Source organism: Melanerpes formicivorus, unplaced genomic scaffold, assembly GCF_026170545.1.
Source record: "Melanerpes formicivorus ecotype bairdi unplaced genomic scaffold, bMelFor1.0.p_v2 SCAF_29, whole genome shotgun sequence".
NCBI lineage: Eukaryota > Metazoa > Chordata > Aves > Piciformes > Picidae > Melanerpes > Melanerpes formicivorus.
Window position 1 is genome coordinate 5789584 of NW_027142381.1, and position 15865 is coordinate 5805448.

General features: G+C 48.9%; 1 protein-coding gene across 2 annotated transcripts in view; it reads left to right on the forward strand.

Moving 5' to 3' along the window:
* The window catches only part of SPECC1 (sperm antigen with calponin homology and coiled-coil domains 1), a 110587-nt gene extending 105346 nt beyond the window's left edge, over positions 1-5241 (forward strand). For both annotated transcript variants that reach the window (XM_068154686.1, XM_068154687.1), the window contains one exon: positions 141-5241. In XM_068154686.1, coding sequence (XP_068010787.1) covers positions 141-230 — 90 coding nt within the window. In that variant the 3' untranslated portion in view covers positions 231-5241. The remainder of the gene's footprint in view (positions 1-140) is intronic.
* The last annotated feature ends 10624 nt before the right edge of the window (positions 5242-15865 follow it).

The window sequence follows — 15865 nt, forward strand, 5'->3', positions numbered from 1 at the left end:
TTAGACTTTTACCCTGTGTGTGGCTTTGAGGAGCTCTGTAATGGAAGCAGTGCCCAGCAGCCACAGCTGCTGGGAGGAGGTGGTGATGTTCCCAGTGGTGGTGCTTGACTAAGTGTTGGTGCTGTGTCTGTCCTGTGCAGGAGCTCAGCGAGATGATGTACACAGACCGGCCGGACTGGCAGAGTGTGATGCAGTACGTGGCCCAGATCTACAAGTACTTTGAGACCTGAGATGCAGAGCAAGAGGTGGACAGAAGTGGGGAAGAGAACTAAGAATGCTACAGATGCACTTGATCACTTTAAAAATCCACTTGCTCCTCTTCCACAACCAACCTAAGCTCTTAGTTTGAAAGAAAGCTCTTCCATCCTTTTGATTACGTCTGGGACTGCAACCAAATAAATCTCTGTTGTCCATCTATACAAACCAAATTCATCTCTAATTGTATTCCCACCTGGAAACTGCAAAGCATTTTTGACTGTGTGTGGGATATTTCTGAAGAGGATCCTTGTTTGCCTCAAACCAGACTCCACCACCAAGAGACCTGCTACAGAACGAAGCTGTAAATCAACGTGGACTACGCTGGCACTCAAGGGAGGCTGGGAAGTTGATACAAAAGCTCACAAAAATGCTCTTCTTGCCAAAACATGCTTAACTCATCCCAAATAGCTGTTGTTTTTCTTGTCTCCATAGATTTTTATAAAACATCAGGACAGATGCACATAAGTCTGTAGAACCTTCACTTGGGTTACTCTCACGCATCTGACCCAGTAAGTGCACTAGTTGGCTTGTGATAGCTTAACCAGCAAGATAACAGCAGGATCATTTGTAGCTCAGAAACCACACTCTGTTCCATCACCAGTTAGTGAAAGAAAATCCTGTTAGGTGCTGGGACTTCGTTACAGATCAAACAGAAGTCATCTCTTTGAGGAAAAATAGGTTTATTACTTCAACATCGTTACTTGATCACAATGGGAAGCCAGAGCTTGGTTTCCCGGCTGACTGTGCAGGCACAGTTCTCACAGGAATGTTGCAAATGCAGTTTACAAGCTTTAGTTTGCAAGGTGCCAGTAATCAGGTGATGACTCTAAGCAATACAGTGACACCTCTCTGTGGCTTGAGGGGGGTAACTTCATTGTTCTGTGTTCATGCTCTCTGATCAGCACAGGTGTGGAGGTGCTGTGTGAGGCGTGAATCTTGAGACAGCCTGTGCCCTGGCCAATAAGAAATAGTCCACAGGGCACTGATACATCCTTGGAAGTGATGTTACCCTGTAAAGGAGCACAGTGGTGTATTAGTACCGATGGAAGTTGCAGCTTCACTCCAGAAATTACAGAGAATGTACCTGGAACCCTTCTGTGAGTCCTGGAAATCTCTCAGGCGCCAGAGATTAGCTTTACAGCTCAATAATACTGTTAGGAAAACGTCTGCAAGATACTGTTTAATTTCCATTATACTGTTTCTCTTCTTTCACCTCGTGAAGCTCCATTTTCTGTTTGTCTCCAAGGGCAGCAGGATCTAACAGGCTGCTTGATTTCTTCTAGGAGCAGGTCTTGGAGAGCAGGCTTTGTACAGGACCTCATAGAGGGCTGCTTAGCTGCTTTAGATTATGGTGGTAGCAGAAAGTGGTTGTTTAGTGAGCATGTTTAACCCTGTGACCAGACTTGATGCTTTGTGAATGTTAATGATAGGGAGATAGGGATTGTTTCTGTCTTACAGATAATAATGATGTGTGCCTGCTGCTCCTAACTCCTGTAAAAGGGCTCCTGAAATAGGAACAACCAATTCCACAGGAGAAACTTGATTTCAGGTTTTCTGGGGCTTTGCAGGTGGCTAAACTCAGCCTCTGGCTTCCCCACAGTGCTTTGTTGTGTTTGGGGTATTTTTAACACTATTTAATTAGTAAACAACTTGATTCAGGCTTGATTCAGCAAAACACAGGATTAAGGGGTAGATGACAGTGGCCGAGGGCAGTGGGTGTATAGAACAGGAAGGCAGCTGGGGGAATGCAGTGTATGCCTCGTTCACAGGAGGGGCAAAGCATCACTTGCTCGTAGTTTTCCTCTGGCATCAGTTCTGATCCATCACCCCCAGGGAAAGCTGATTCCAATCTTTTCAGAGCCTGTGTGATCAAACAGGACAGTGGCACACACTTGCGGTGCCCTTGCACTCTTTGGGTCCTCTTGTCCTGTGAGAACGCAGCTGTAAATGCTGGCCACAGTTATTTCTTTACAAGAGAGTGCTTTCTACATGGAATTAACTCTCCAGTATTTTTCAGCACAGACTCTGCCATCCCTAGAGAACAGAGTTGCTCTAAGTGTTCTCAGATCCCAGCCTGCTGTTATGTGGTAAGATGGAAGAGGAAAGTAGCTGCTAACAGAGTCCACTTCGGCAGGCGGTCACGCTGCAGAGCTCTGTTGCCTTGTGGATGCTGCAGGCTCTTTTCCCTGGAGGTATCCTTGGCAGAGATCCCAATTCTCTCCAGCGGGCTGCAGTTCAAAGCCCAGTGAAGTCAGCACAGAAAATTCCATATTCCTCAGTGGGCTTTGGATCGGGCACTCACAGGGATGAGAAAAGCTTGTTTCAATTCCCAGCGTCTGGTAAACATTTCAGAGTCAGAGGGCTCCACTTGCTTTGGAAAGGAAAGATCATCTTAACCCTCTGGCCACTGGACATGTGTGTTCCATGTGCCTGTGAGCTGTACACTAACTATCTGTTATCGAACGTGTCAGTGTCACTTGCTTCAAGCACTGCTCTGACATTTCATTCTAATCTGTTTCTCCAGGATTTATTCTACCCTCACAAACCACCGACCTAGCAGCTGCTTTTTTTCCCCCCTCACCACCGATTTTTTGCAAAGCAATGCTTCTGTCACCTCTTTGCTGTGGATTCTCCCCTGTCCCCCCCAGCAGCATGGCCCAAACGCTAATTCTACCCAATTCTAATGCTGTTCCTTCCCCAAGAGCTACAGCAGGGAGCTGCCAGTGGGGGAAGAAGCTGCTCAGTTTCACCACTTGCTCAGTGGTACTCTTGAAACCTGCAGATCATCTCATTCTGGTGCTTGGAGAGATGCTCTCCTAGGTTGTTTTGTGAGGCAATTTCTTTGCTCATTTAACTGTTGCAATACTGTGGATTTTTTCTCTTCCTCTTGAACCTTGCCCAGTTACATTTTTTCAACCCAGGTTCTCAGAAATTGCTGTTGGTCGGGTTGGGTTTGGGTTTGGTTTCTCTCTTTTTTTTTCCATGAAGCCTTAATATTTGAATAGGAAATTAAATCTGTCCCACACAAGATGCTGCAGAGCAGCCTGATTTGCAGCAGATCTGCAGGGCCTTGCAAGCCATCTGGAATTAGAACTGCAACATGAAAGTTCCAGCTGCCTTTAAAGTTGGGAAGTTTGTTAATTAAGCTGAGCTAGAGGGCACAGGGATGGTCTTCATAGAGAATCCTCTGAAAATGTCCTGCAATGGCACATGGGGTGATGTGATGTGGATGATGTCTTGTGTTGGGTCAGTATCAGTTGGCCTGAACTGCCTAAATCCTTCCTGACTTTGCCTCTTAGAAGCAGTGGGTCTTCCCCTGATGCAGGCAGATGAAATCTTGACATCAATGTCCCCACATGCTCCCTAAATATCCAGGCACTCTGGAACACTTTCTGTGTGCACTTGGCTGGACTGTCGGACTACAAGGAGCCAAAGAGCTGATTTTGATGAGCAGGTGAGAAGGAAGAGTAGGATGAGGATCTCAGTGGAGGTCTGTGGAGGGATATGGCATCGTGTGGCTGTTGTACTGGAGCTGGTAGAGAGGAGAGGAGAGGAGATTGAAGTGTGACAGGTATACAATCTGACTGCCAGAAGTTCTGGCGAGTCATAGAAGATATAAATTGTGTCGTGGCTTGGGAAGGTACAGAGGTGGTGAGAAGTGAGCCCAGAGTCAGCCCTCTAAGAAAGTTTTCTAGGCAGGCTGAGGAGCTGTTTCTGAAAGTAAGCAGTGAAACTGGGAGGAGAGAAAGTCCAGTGTGTGAGGAGAGGGGCAGGTATGGGACATAAGCACCCGGGCCTTTGTGGGCAGCCGTGGGCAGCAGCCTGAGAGTCCTTACTGACTGTCATCTTGAGTGACATTTCTTCTAGGAGTGCAGCCTGGGGTAGGTCTCAGAAGATGAGGAGGAAAGAGAGCACAGAGCCTGCTGCCTCTGCCAGGTTCCCCTTCCTGCAAGAGTCACAGAAACACAAAGGGGACAAAGATTTCCTGGTTCTTCCTGTGCTGCAGCAGGGCAGCTGTGCTGCGTGGGGTGAGCCTTGGCTTGGGCAGGTTCTCCAGGTTCCTCTCAGCGAGACACATTCCCTGAGTTCTGGCAGGTGCTCTCTTGGTCATTTGAAGTTGTTTCTTACAGGTTTTCCGTGTGAGTTTTCCTGGTTTGTCTGTGCAACCTGTTCTGTGTGAGTTTTCTGTCCAAACCAAATAAGTGCACGCTGGCTGAGGGATTGGTTCTTCCCTGCTTCATTTCTGACCTGGAAGTCTTCACCATCTACCTTTTTGCTTTGCTGACTTCCTCCTTCCCTCAGCGAGGCAAACAGGAGCATTGGCTCATTCATCTCTTCGTCCCTCCCTCCTCATTCCGTGTTTGTGGTACCAGGTCCTCCAGCAGGAAGAATCTGTTGGGGCCAGCTGTTTGCAGAGCTGTGCCTTGTGTATCTGATCAAAGGCAGAGCCTGTATGGGATGAGATTATGCATTTTCCTGTCAGAAGAGGGCTTTTGCCTGAAAAAAGACTCAGGGCACTGAGCATTAAGGCATTTTTAAACCCAGCAATAACTTCTTCTATGCTTAGACTTTATTGGTTTTTACCAACTCCAGTGCCATTTAGACTCACTCACCACTATGGTGTAGGATCAAGCTTATAACTGAACTGCAGTTAACACTTTTCTCAGCTGCTGGTCTCTAGGTTTTTAACTTGCACCTGTGCCAGGTTCCACTGGGCAGCGCTGGACACGATGTTTTTGCTGACCATTGGTCCAGGCTTGAGTTTGTTGCTTGGGATAATCACCTCTAACAGTCAAGTACTTTTAGCTTTCTCTCCTGGGTACAGATGGTACACCCTGATCTAATTTATACAAAGAGCACAGTAGGATGTATATAGTAGGCATTGCCAGGTTTGGACATGCTAATATTTAAAGATTAACATTATTAAAATGTATGATGCAAAAACCTGTGTAATATTTCTAATAAATCTTTTTTTTTCCTGTTTCTGAAGCCTGCTGCTTTGTTTTGCATATCCAGAATCATGCAATCACCAAGGTTGGAAAAGACCTTTAAGATCACTGAGTCCAGCTGTAAGCCAACTACCCTGACTGAGGCTTTTCTTCTCTGGCCAGCCTGATCTAGTGTGGGGTGTCCCTGCCCATGGCAGGGGGGTTGGAACTAGATGATCCTTGTGGTCCCTTCCAACCCTGACTGATACTATGATACTATGAAGTCCAGGTAGACATCCCCACAGGCTTTCCCTCATCCACTAGGCAGCTCACCTGGTCATAGAAGGAGATGAGGTTAGTCAAGCAGGACCTGCCTTTCATGACCCCATGCTGGATGGCCCTGATGTCTCCATTATCCTGCACTTGCTGTGTTGGCACACCCAAGATGAATCACTCCATAATCTTCCCTGGTACCAAGGTCAGGCTGACAGGCCTGGAGTTCCCTGGATCCTCCTTTCAGCCCTTTCTGTAGATGGATGTCACCTTGGCAAGCCTCCAACTGTCTGGCACCTCCCCTGTTCACCAGGACTGCTGACAGATGATGGAGAGCAGCTTGGCAAGCTCCTTCACCAGCTCCCTTGGCAGACATGGTGAATCCTATCCAGCTCCATACACTTGTGAGTGTCCAGGTGGCAGAACAGGACATTTGCTGCTTCCTCCTGGCTTATGATGCTGCTCTCCATCCCTGCCAGGAGGCTGAATACCCTGAGGACAGTGGGTCTGACTATTGAAGACTGAAGCAGAGAAGGCATTAAGTACTTCAGCCATTTCTTCATCCTTGGTAGCAATGTTCCCCCCTGCATCCAAGAAAGGCTGGGCATTTTCCTTGGCTTTCTTTGTGGTGGTAATGGATTTGTAAAAACCTCTTTTGGTTCTCCCTCATGGCAGCAGCCAGGTTGAGTTCTAGCTTGAGTGCTGGAACTCAGCTGGATGCTGAGCTCCAGCCATTACCCAATCTACCTGAGACTTCTGTCACCTTTCAAAGCTGCTGAGCTCAAATTCCTGAATACCTTTCACAGAGGCTGCTTTCATCTCCTGGGGGTAGTGCCAGGACCAGAACAATCCAAATTGCTGAGTCAGCACAGAAAAACAAGAAGACAAAAGGAATGGGCATTTAAATCTCACCACACCTCTCAGGTAGGATTGTGTCCAGCTGGGGAGATGAAACCTTAGGGGAAAAGTTCTCATTTACATAACAGGAACTCTTTTGCCTTCCCACAACTGACTATTATGTTTTAGTGCTGGGCTGATCCTTTCTGGTGACAGTGTCCCAGGCAAAGTGAAGTGGTTTTGATGATTTGTCTGCTCTGGACAAAGCTTTATCTCCTGGACAAAGTGTGACCACATAACGTGGCACATTTGTTCTTAATCTTTTTCCCAAGCTGTCACTGTGCTTTATTTTGAAGGTTTGCTGTAGCCCATTTAGAAAGCACTGGACTCAGTTTTTGCACCTCAGTTGTCTTCTGCAGAGGAATTCTCAGGACCAGCCCTGGAACTTGCACCATGACCAGGAATGCAGCCTCCTACTCTGCCTAAAGTGTAAAGAGCAGGACTCTGAATCCTGAAGTTTGTTGGTTGTGTGACCATAGAATAAGGTAGTTTATGTCTGTCTGCCTAAATTCTCACTCCTCCACTGATCTATTTTTCTTTGCCCTTGTCTTTTTCAGCTATAAAACCCCTGAAGTAGCATCTGTATTTGCTGCTTTGTACAGCCTCCAGCCACCATCTACAGTTCATACTATCATAGTATCACAGTATCATTCAGGGTTGGAAGGGACCACAAGGATCATCTAGTTCCAACCCCCCTGCCATGGGCAGGGACACCCCACACTAGATCAGGCTGGCCAGAGCCTCATCCAGCCTGGCCTTAAACGCCCCCAGGGATGGGGCCTCGACCACCTCCCTGGACAACCCATTCCAGGGCTTCACCACTCTCATGGTGAAGAACCTCCTCCTCACATCTAGCCTGAATCTCCCCACCTCCAGATTCATTCCATTCCCCCTAGTCCTATCACTACCTGAGACCCTGAGAAGTCCTTCCCCAGCCCTCCTGTAGGCCCCCTTCAGATACTGGAAGGCCACAATTAGGTCACCTCGGAGCCTTCTCCTCTGCAATCTCCAATGTTCATCTCCAATGTTATCATAGAGCTAATTAATAATCAGACCAGACTGGGTTTGTAAAGAAGGTTCTTTAGTCCCAGTGGGGTGAAACCCTGGTTGTCCAGCCCTGCTCAGGGAAGTTGGGATCTAGCTGGTGGACTCCCCAGCTGTATTTGTGACACAGATAGAAATTCTCACATAAGGTGAGCTGTTTGCAGCTTGACCTTCAAAGCTGTGTGGCTGATTACCTAATTTCCATCTTCCTGTGACCCAACCACAGCTTATCTGAGACAGAAGTTGGTTGTTTTTTCATGTCTAAGAGGTCTTCCCAGAGACACTGGGCTTCAAAAGCTTCTGAGACTTCTTGCTTTCCAGAGACCATCACCACCAGAGATTACTGTGGAAGAGCAGGTTCTCTGTAGTGCATTCAGAGCAGCCATGGTCTTGGTTTGGCTTTCTAAAGAGCATATGGCTGAGCAGGATGGAAATGAGCTGTAAGCTGCAGTATGCAGGAAGCAGTTCCTTCCTGATCCCTGCACTGACCAGCTGTGAGAGGCAGGCAAGCGTCTTACATCCCATCTCCTTGGGCTCTGTAACAGACAGTTACACAGAGTCAGTGGAGATGTGAGAAGCTGTCCTGGGTCCCCATGTGCTTGGAGGGTAGAAGCCATAACAAATGGTAGAGAAGCATAAGCAGTGTGAGTAGAAGTCTTGCAGGTGGAGACTTGATGGGCCAGAAAGATCAGACCCAGGGAGGTCTCCCAGGCAGAGCTTTCCAGAATTCAATGCTGACAGCTTTGTGCTTTGTAGCAATTACAGCCACGACCTCGGGGACCCTGAAGTAAATGTCACCCAGAAAAGAGGGCAGTCAGATTATGGGGGCAATCAGGGGGTTTTATTGAGCACAGCAGGAAGAAAATGAAAGCTGTAAAATGCCAATGTGAGTAAACATCGTTCAGCACCTATCTGGAACGTGAACGCTGCCCCTTCTTAAGTACATAGCAATGACCGAGGTTTTGTCCTTACCCCCACACCGGGGGGGGGGTGTGTGGTGGTGTATGTGTGTGTGTGTGTTAAGCTGGTTAAAGAGAAAGTAACAAGATTAAGAGAATCGACATGGGAGCAACTGCTTGTTCTAACCTGCTCCTGACAGCCAGCTGTGCGCTGGTGCAAAGCTCCTTTCTACCACTTCTTTTGACTTTAAAGGATCATGTAGAAGAGTTCAAACCCTTGCTCTGCCTTGGTGTGCTGCAATTTTTGTCTTCTCAGGTAGCTCATGCTCTCTCTCTCTCCTAGGAAACCACTCTCGCCCTCAGCAGGACCAAACAAGCTCCTCAGGTTAGTGATGCAGCAGGACAGCCCCACCATTCATGGAGTCATTAGGCTGAAAAGCCCTCTAAGGTCATCAAGTCTGTCAACCCAACGTCACCATGGCCATTAAACCACGTCCCAGTGCCATGTCCACAGGTTTCCTGAACATCTCTAGGGACAGTGACTCCCCCAGCTCCCTGGGCAGCCTGTTCCCATGCCTGACCACTCTTTCAACAAAGACATTTTTCCCAATATCCAATCTAAACCTTCTTTGGCACAACTTGAAGCAATCTCCTCTCATTCTGTTGCATGTTCCTTGGGACAAGAGACCAACACCCAGCTCAAACTACCTTCCCCAAAGTTCTCCCAGCAGGATCAGACTCTAGGGGAGCAAGGCTACCACCATGACTCTGCTTGGCTTTTGTAGCTACAAAAAGTCTGTTATTTTCCTTGCCCAAAATGAAACCCACAGCCAGGGCAGTTGTGGGGAAGGCAGTGAGTGTGGCCTCTTGCTCATTTGTAATGCAGCTGCCAGCATTCAGCCCAGCCTGTCTGAACAGCACAGCAATAATAGTGTTAATAATAATAATAATAGTAATAATATATGCATAGCTCATCCCTTGAGAGCAATTGCACTGCCAGGGCCCTGGAAAGCCATTCTGGGATGGGAGAGCCACGCTGGAGCTTCCAAAAGGGATGTAATATTAACTATAAATAATATGCTATGGGTTAGCACTGTCTGGGTTCCAGGTTCTTTCCCTTCAGCTGTGATTAAGACATTGCTGTCATAAGCTAGGAGTGTTTGTGATAAAGCCATGCCAGGGTGGAAACCACAGTAACCAAGTTCTTGGGCTTTGATAGTGTTTAGATCTTGATTTAGGGATTGCTTTTGTCCTTGATTACAGAGACTGGACAAGAGAAATCTCATATCTCAGTGATGGAGCAATGCCATAGAGGCTGTGATAATGATTCTGGGCTTCAAATGGGTTTGGAGTGCAAAATCAGTGCTTGCTGGGTATGGAGCCAAAGTGGGGCAGGAATGCTGGTCCCTTCCTCTTCATTGGCTGATGGATGATTTGTGTGTGTGTGTGTTCTGCAATTTTTCCTTTGCCAAGATGTCCTTTAACACTTAGGTAACCTGCATGGATATGCCTATGAAGGTGAAGTTATCCATGGGAGGTGAAGGCTGTGTTTGAGAGCTCTAGCTGGGACCCAGGAGAAGCTCATGGCTTCTCTGTATGTGGCAGTTGTTCTCTAACTGGAGTAGGGAATCATAATCATAACAGAAGTTTAAAGATCCTGGCTCCACCTTGCACAGGGACAACAGCCTGAAGGGTTTGAGTGAAATCTAGAATTTGAGCACAATTCTCTAGCCAGAGCAGCAGTGTTGCACAAATTTGAGTCTTTTCCTAGTTTTCCCATAGCATCTGGGGCCCTGAGCAGCCTCATCCAGTTAAAGATGTCCCTGATCACTGCAGGAGGGGTTGGACATGATGACCTTTAAGGATCCCTTCCAATCTGCTGCATTCTGAGCCTATGATTCATCTAGAAGTCCAAATGTCATAAAGCAGGATGGCTTTATAGCCACTCTGGATAAGGGCACATTTCCCTGCACTGCCAGAGCTTGGCAGGGAGCAGCATCGCTTCTCATTACTGTTGTGAAGCGTTGATTGGGAGTGAAGCTCTGAGTCAGGCCTGTGGAGCAAGCACTTGGCACGCTGGTTTTCTTAGGGCCATGAAGCTGTGGAGGCTTTGCCCAGGAAGGAGCTCTGGTGTGAATGAATCAACTGCAGGTTGTTTGAATTGCAAACGGCATCGCTGCCCATCCAGCTTCACCCTGGGCTTTCCCCTGCTGGCGTTGGCCTGGAAACAGAACAACACTTCCTATTGATTCCACTGGGGAACTTGGCTCTACCAACTCCACCAGCACAAAGAAGAAACTGGGCCAATACCCTCTGGGAGCCCTGTGTAGGTGAGACCTTGCAAACTGAGGCCCGGTGCTTTGGGGTTTCACACACTCTTGGCTTGAGCCGCAGCTTTCATTTGAGGCCGCTCCTGGAAGAGGCACTTCTGGCTTTTCATCACAGAAGGTGGTTAATAAATAGAATCAAGCCCTGAGATAAATTAAACTTTTCTTCAAACTGTTATCTCCATGCCCTTGCCCTCCCCCCAGCCAAAATCCTTCCTTTTTAATTTCACCACTGTTTGTAGTTTACCTTTTTTTTTGTGGTGTCTTTTTTGTTCGTCTAATGAAAGGTGCGAGATGCAGCCCGCAGTTTATAAAGCATTCACACACCTGCATTGTTACCAGATGAGTCCTTGCAGGTAATTTAAGCACCAGCTTTGAATTCCAGGGTAATACACATTTATTATCTGGCAATGACCCTGGGGAGCAGGAAAATCCAAGTTTGTTGATTTGCATTTTACGATCTTACTGTCATTTTTCTGTTTAGTTTTCCAAGGGTTTTGCAGCCCGACTGAAGTCTCCATATTGGAAATAGTTGGGGTTTTTCGTCTGGAACTTCCAAAAGAAACGCCTACAGGGCTACAAAGCAAACCTCCCCTCTGGCCATTCACCTCCATCATTGCTTCCTTCAGAGCCCAGCTGGAACCTTTGACATGCTAATGCTCAGCAGGCAGAGCTGAGTACTGGTTTCACCTGCCTGCATACCAAACTCGCCTCAAAAATCCTGTTCCCTTCTCCCAGCCTGTGGAGACTGCTGCAGCTCAGCCCATCAGCAGCAGTACCACTTTGAAGAGGGCTTCTGTACCTCCTGTGTGGTTTATGGGTTATATTGTGTCTTGGGAATCCTTTCTTGGAGTCGAGTTCAGGACAAGCTATGTCTTGTCCTGCAAGTCAACCCAGAAGTACTAGTGAAGGCTTGAGTGGTGATGGGGGTTCAGTTCAGAAGGCAGGGTGAGCTCTTCTAGGCTGATGGCTCGTATTTAGCAAGTTGTAGCTGAGCTCTGCTGACCTGTCAGTCAGACGCAGCCGTGTGACAGACAGGAGCTGGTTCTTTGTCCAGCTCCTCATGTCCACCATCCCTTGCCCTCACCACTCTCTGGCCATTCCCTTCACCAACAGCCTTTGCAGAGGAGAAAGTAGTGAAAGAGGTTAGAAGTGGAAGTGGCTCCGGGGAGATGTATGTGTGGAGATTTGTACTGAGGTGTATGGCAAGATCTGGAGGAAGAGAGAACCTCCACAGACATTCAGAAGGCCCTGAGGTTTGCATCTCTCTCCTCACTTCCCAGTCTCCCCTTCCTGTGTGCAGTTTGGGATGAAAGCTGCCTTTCCACAGACGGGAATGGCTACCAGCTGCTTAGCTTGGGAAGCCACAAGGTGCAGGGCTAATGTCCTTTACCACCCAAGAGTCAGTTGTGCCCAACACTGCAGTGCTCTTGGGTTGGTGCAGGGTTGCCAAGGTGAGTATGACAGATGTGTCTGGAGCAGCAAGAGAGCTGAACCTTTGGTCTGGCAACTGCCTCCCCCCCCTGCTCATTTTGATATCCAGAAGGTGTCTGTGTCCTCCTGAAGCCAAGACACTCCCACTTTGGTCCTTGTTACCCTTACCTCTGTGTGCTGGGTCCTTGTTACCCTTACCTCTGTGTGCTGGGTCCTTGTTACCCTTACCTCTGTGTGCTGGGTCCTTGTTACCCTTACCTCTGTGTGCTGGGTCCTTGTTACCCTTACCTCTGTGTGCTGGGTCCTTGTTACCCTTACCTCTGTGTGCTGGGTCCTTGTTACCCTTACCTCTGTGTGCTGGGTCCTTGTTACCCTTACCTCTGTGTGCTGGGTCCTTGTTACCCTTACCTCTGTGTGCTGGGTCCTTGTTACCCTTACCTCTGTGTGCTGGGTCCTTGTTACCCTTACCTCTGTGTGCTGGGTCCTTGTTACCCTTACCTCTGTGTGCTGGGTCCTTGTTACCCTTAACTCTGTGTGCTGGGTCCTTGTTACCCTTACCTCTGTGTGCTGGGTCCTTGTTACCCTTACCTCTGTGTGCTGGGTCCTTGTTACCCTAACTCTGTGTGCTGGGTCCTTGTTACCCTTAACTCTGTGTGCTGGGTACTTGTTACCCTTAACTCTGTGTGCTGGGTCCTTGTTACCCTTAACTCTATGCTTAGTAAGGTGGAATAAAAAGCTTTTGGAGGTTTTGTCTCAGGAGGGTCTGAGGTGGCAAATGTGGCAAGAGCACCCCAGCTCAGGAGTTCTCCTGGGTGTTCATGGAGCAGCAGCCCCTGAGTGCTGTCTGAGTCTTGGTGAGCATGGAGAGATATCTCCAGGAGGCTCCTCAGCAGCAAGCTGCGGCTGAGCCAGGAGGGTTGGAGGTGTTAAGACAGAGATGGGTAGGGATAGGCTCAGGCCACGCAGAGGCAGGGAGGCCTCCCCTAGCCGAGATCACAGAGGGCTGCAGGAAGCACACAGCCTGCGAGGCGGCAGCTCCGCTCCCCGGGGGCTGCAGCGACAGAGGGAACAGCACGTACGAGGCTGGAGGGCTTCTGCCAAAGCGCAGGGCCGCGGGCTGCGGCCACACCAGGGTGCTGATCCTGTCTCCCACCGCACCGCCATTCATAACGTGGGATCTGTTTAAATCAGTTTCCCGCTGAACAAAAGAGCCAGAGGAGTTCTTACACTTGAAAGCAGCAGATTGGGGCTGGTGCTGTTTCCTACATGAATGTTGAGAAGCAAATCCCTGGAGTAAAATAGAATCCAGGAAAATAATAGTAATGGTGATTCATCTGTCTCTGGCATCCGAGCATCCAGCGGTGCTCCAGTGACCTGTTGCCATGTTACTATTATGCTCCAGCTCTTGAATGGGTTCCACGAGCTGCAGGCTTTGGGGCTATATTTACCTTGCCAGTTGTGTGATTTCCTCACTCCTTTACAGACTCCAGTGTATAAATATGCACATTATCACCTAAGGATTCATCCTCCTTGGAGCCCCGGGAGCTGTGCAGTTTTACAGTGCCTGCTGGGATGATGACTTTATAGGGCCAGCACATTCAGCTGGTATTTAATGGTATGGTGTATGGTGCCATGTATTTTAAAACAGGGCTGGAAGAATGCAGCTGGAGGGCAGGGTCAGTGTCTCTGGCTGGGAATGGGTTCATCCTGCTCTTGCTGCCAGCAGGATTTAACCAGGTTTGGTACAGCAGAGCTGAGCACGCTTGTGCTTGGCTCCGCTTGCAGCTAGGTTGTAGTCGGAATAAGTTGAGTTCTGCCAGTTTCACAAAGCCAGAACAAACCACTGGACAAACCTTGGCAAAGGTTTCACTGCTTTGGAGAGCTGTGACTCTCCCTAGGATGTAAAACCTAAGAGTATTTGCTCTGCCTTGCTACCTGTCTCACAGAAGGACCCTTCCCAGGACAACCTATTCATCAGAATCTGAAGTAGAGTTTTTTTCCATTCACATCTAACTTGATAAACCACAATTTCAAAGGTACTGCCCTGATCACAAGAGCAGATCTTTTCCTAATAAATCATATCCACTGCAAAGAGTTAGTTCTTGTTTCGCTGAAATGCTGTAAAGCAGCAGAAGGCTTCTGTTGACACATGTTTTAGAGGCAGGAAAGCATTGTGTGAAAAACCCTGATGTAAATCCATTGCTTTGGGGGGGGAGTGGGGGTGGGAAGTGCTTTTCCATGAGAGTTTACATGATTGAAACAGGCTCTGCACGAGGGAAGCTAAGCTCACCCCAAAACAATAAATAAACCAAACCAGTGTGGACAAGTTGGAGATCCGGCCAGTGCAGTGCTGGGAGAGATGGAGCAGCCCAACAGGGCTGGGGGCTGTGTTCCCCTCAGTGTGGTCCCAGGTGGACGCTGAGGCTGGAGTCACTGGAGTGAGAGCTGGTCCTTTGTGCTGGCAAAGTGGCTGGAGGATGCACAGGGCACAGGTGTGAGGTGGGATGGTGAGGGGCAGTGGCACTCCCCAAATGTCAAAAAGGAGCAAAGGGACCTTGCTGTATGTCCTTGTCCCATTAAACACACCACAGACAATGCCTTTCCTTCAGCTTCCCAGGCATCCTGAAGGATTCTGCTCCTGAGATATCCACCTTGGAAAAAAAGGGCTTCATCTAATGTGAGTGAGGAGCTCCCCATCATAACTGCCTGATCCAAAGCCTTGCTCCTCAACAAGTGTGGTTCCATTTCCACCGTGGCCATAGAAAATAATTTCCATCCTGCTTTTCCCACATCTTTTTGTTCTGCTCTAACTTTGGAGCCCTGGGAAACTTTTTCTTCCAGAGGATTCCATTTCCAACTCTGTCTTAAGCAAAACCAATGTCTGTTTCTTTTGGTTTTCTCTTCACTACAGGTTTGCTCTGCTGAATTGTTTGTGATTCCCCCCCCCCCCCCCCCCCCCCCCCCAGTTCTGTCCTGGATTATTTGATGCTGCTGGACGTGACAAAGAGGGTGTGAAGTTCAGCCTCTGATCTGCTGTGTTTTGAGGGTGAGCATGACATAAAGCTGGGATTGAATAGGTAAGTAGTTATTATATTTATCTTCACACTCTCTGCCGTTGCTTTTTAGATCCACTAGTGCAGGCAACCCCTTTCTTGGGTCATTACTTCAGTTTTGATTTCATCCAAGCTGTTTGGACCTCAACTCCACAACTGCAGCCTGGTGAGTAACAGCGTTGGCTCACCCGTGGTGTGTTGCCATTTTCTTACATCAGGAGATGTCATGCTGGGTGATGACCATCCGCAGCCCCGGCGCTGTCATGACTTTTGTGAAACTTCTTACTTTTTGCTCAGCACATTTGGTCCTGGGGACTTTTCTCCATGTGGCAACACCGCAGGCGGTGTCCCAGCTCCCGGGAGAAGCACCCCAGCCCGTGTTGTGTGAGGTGCAAGCCTCACCCAGAACCTTTGGGGCAGCTTTTCACCCCTCCTTTGGCAAGTACCCGTGGTGAGCATCCAGCACCGTGGTTTGCCCACCGGGACCGGGAGCAACGGCAGGGGAGCGGGGTGCTGAGCCTGGGAGGTGAGGAGACGAGAGGGTGCCCGAACCGGGAGGTACCAGAGTGGGGCAGTGCGAGGGTGCGTGGTCCGGTGGGTGCCGTCCTGGGGCCGGGCAGTGCGGAGGAGCCGTCCCGGGGCCCGTCGGTTCTCGGCCAATCGGCTCAGCGCCGCGGACTCCCCGCCCCGCTCTCCCCATGTGCAGAAATAGTCCCGCCGCGACCGGCAGCGGCTTTTCCGTGAGCGAGCGA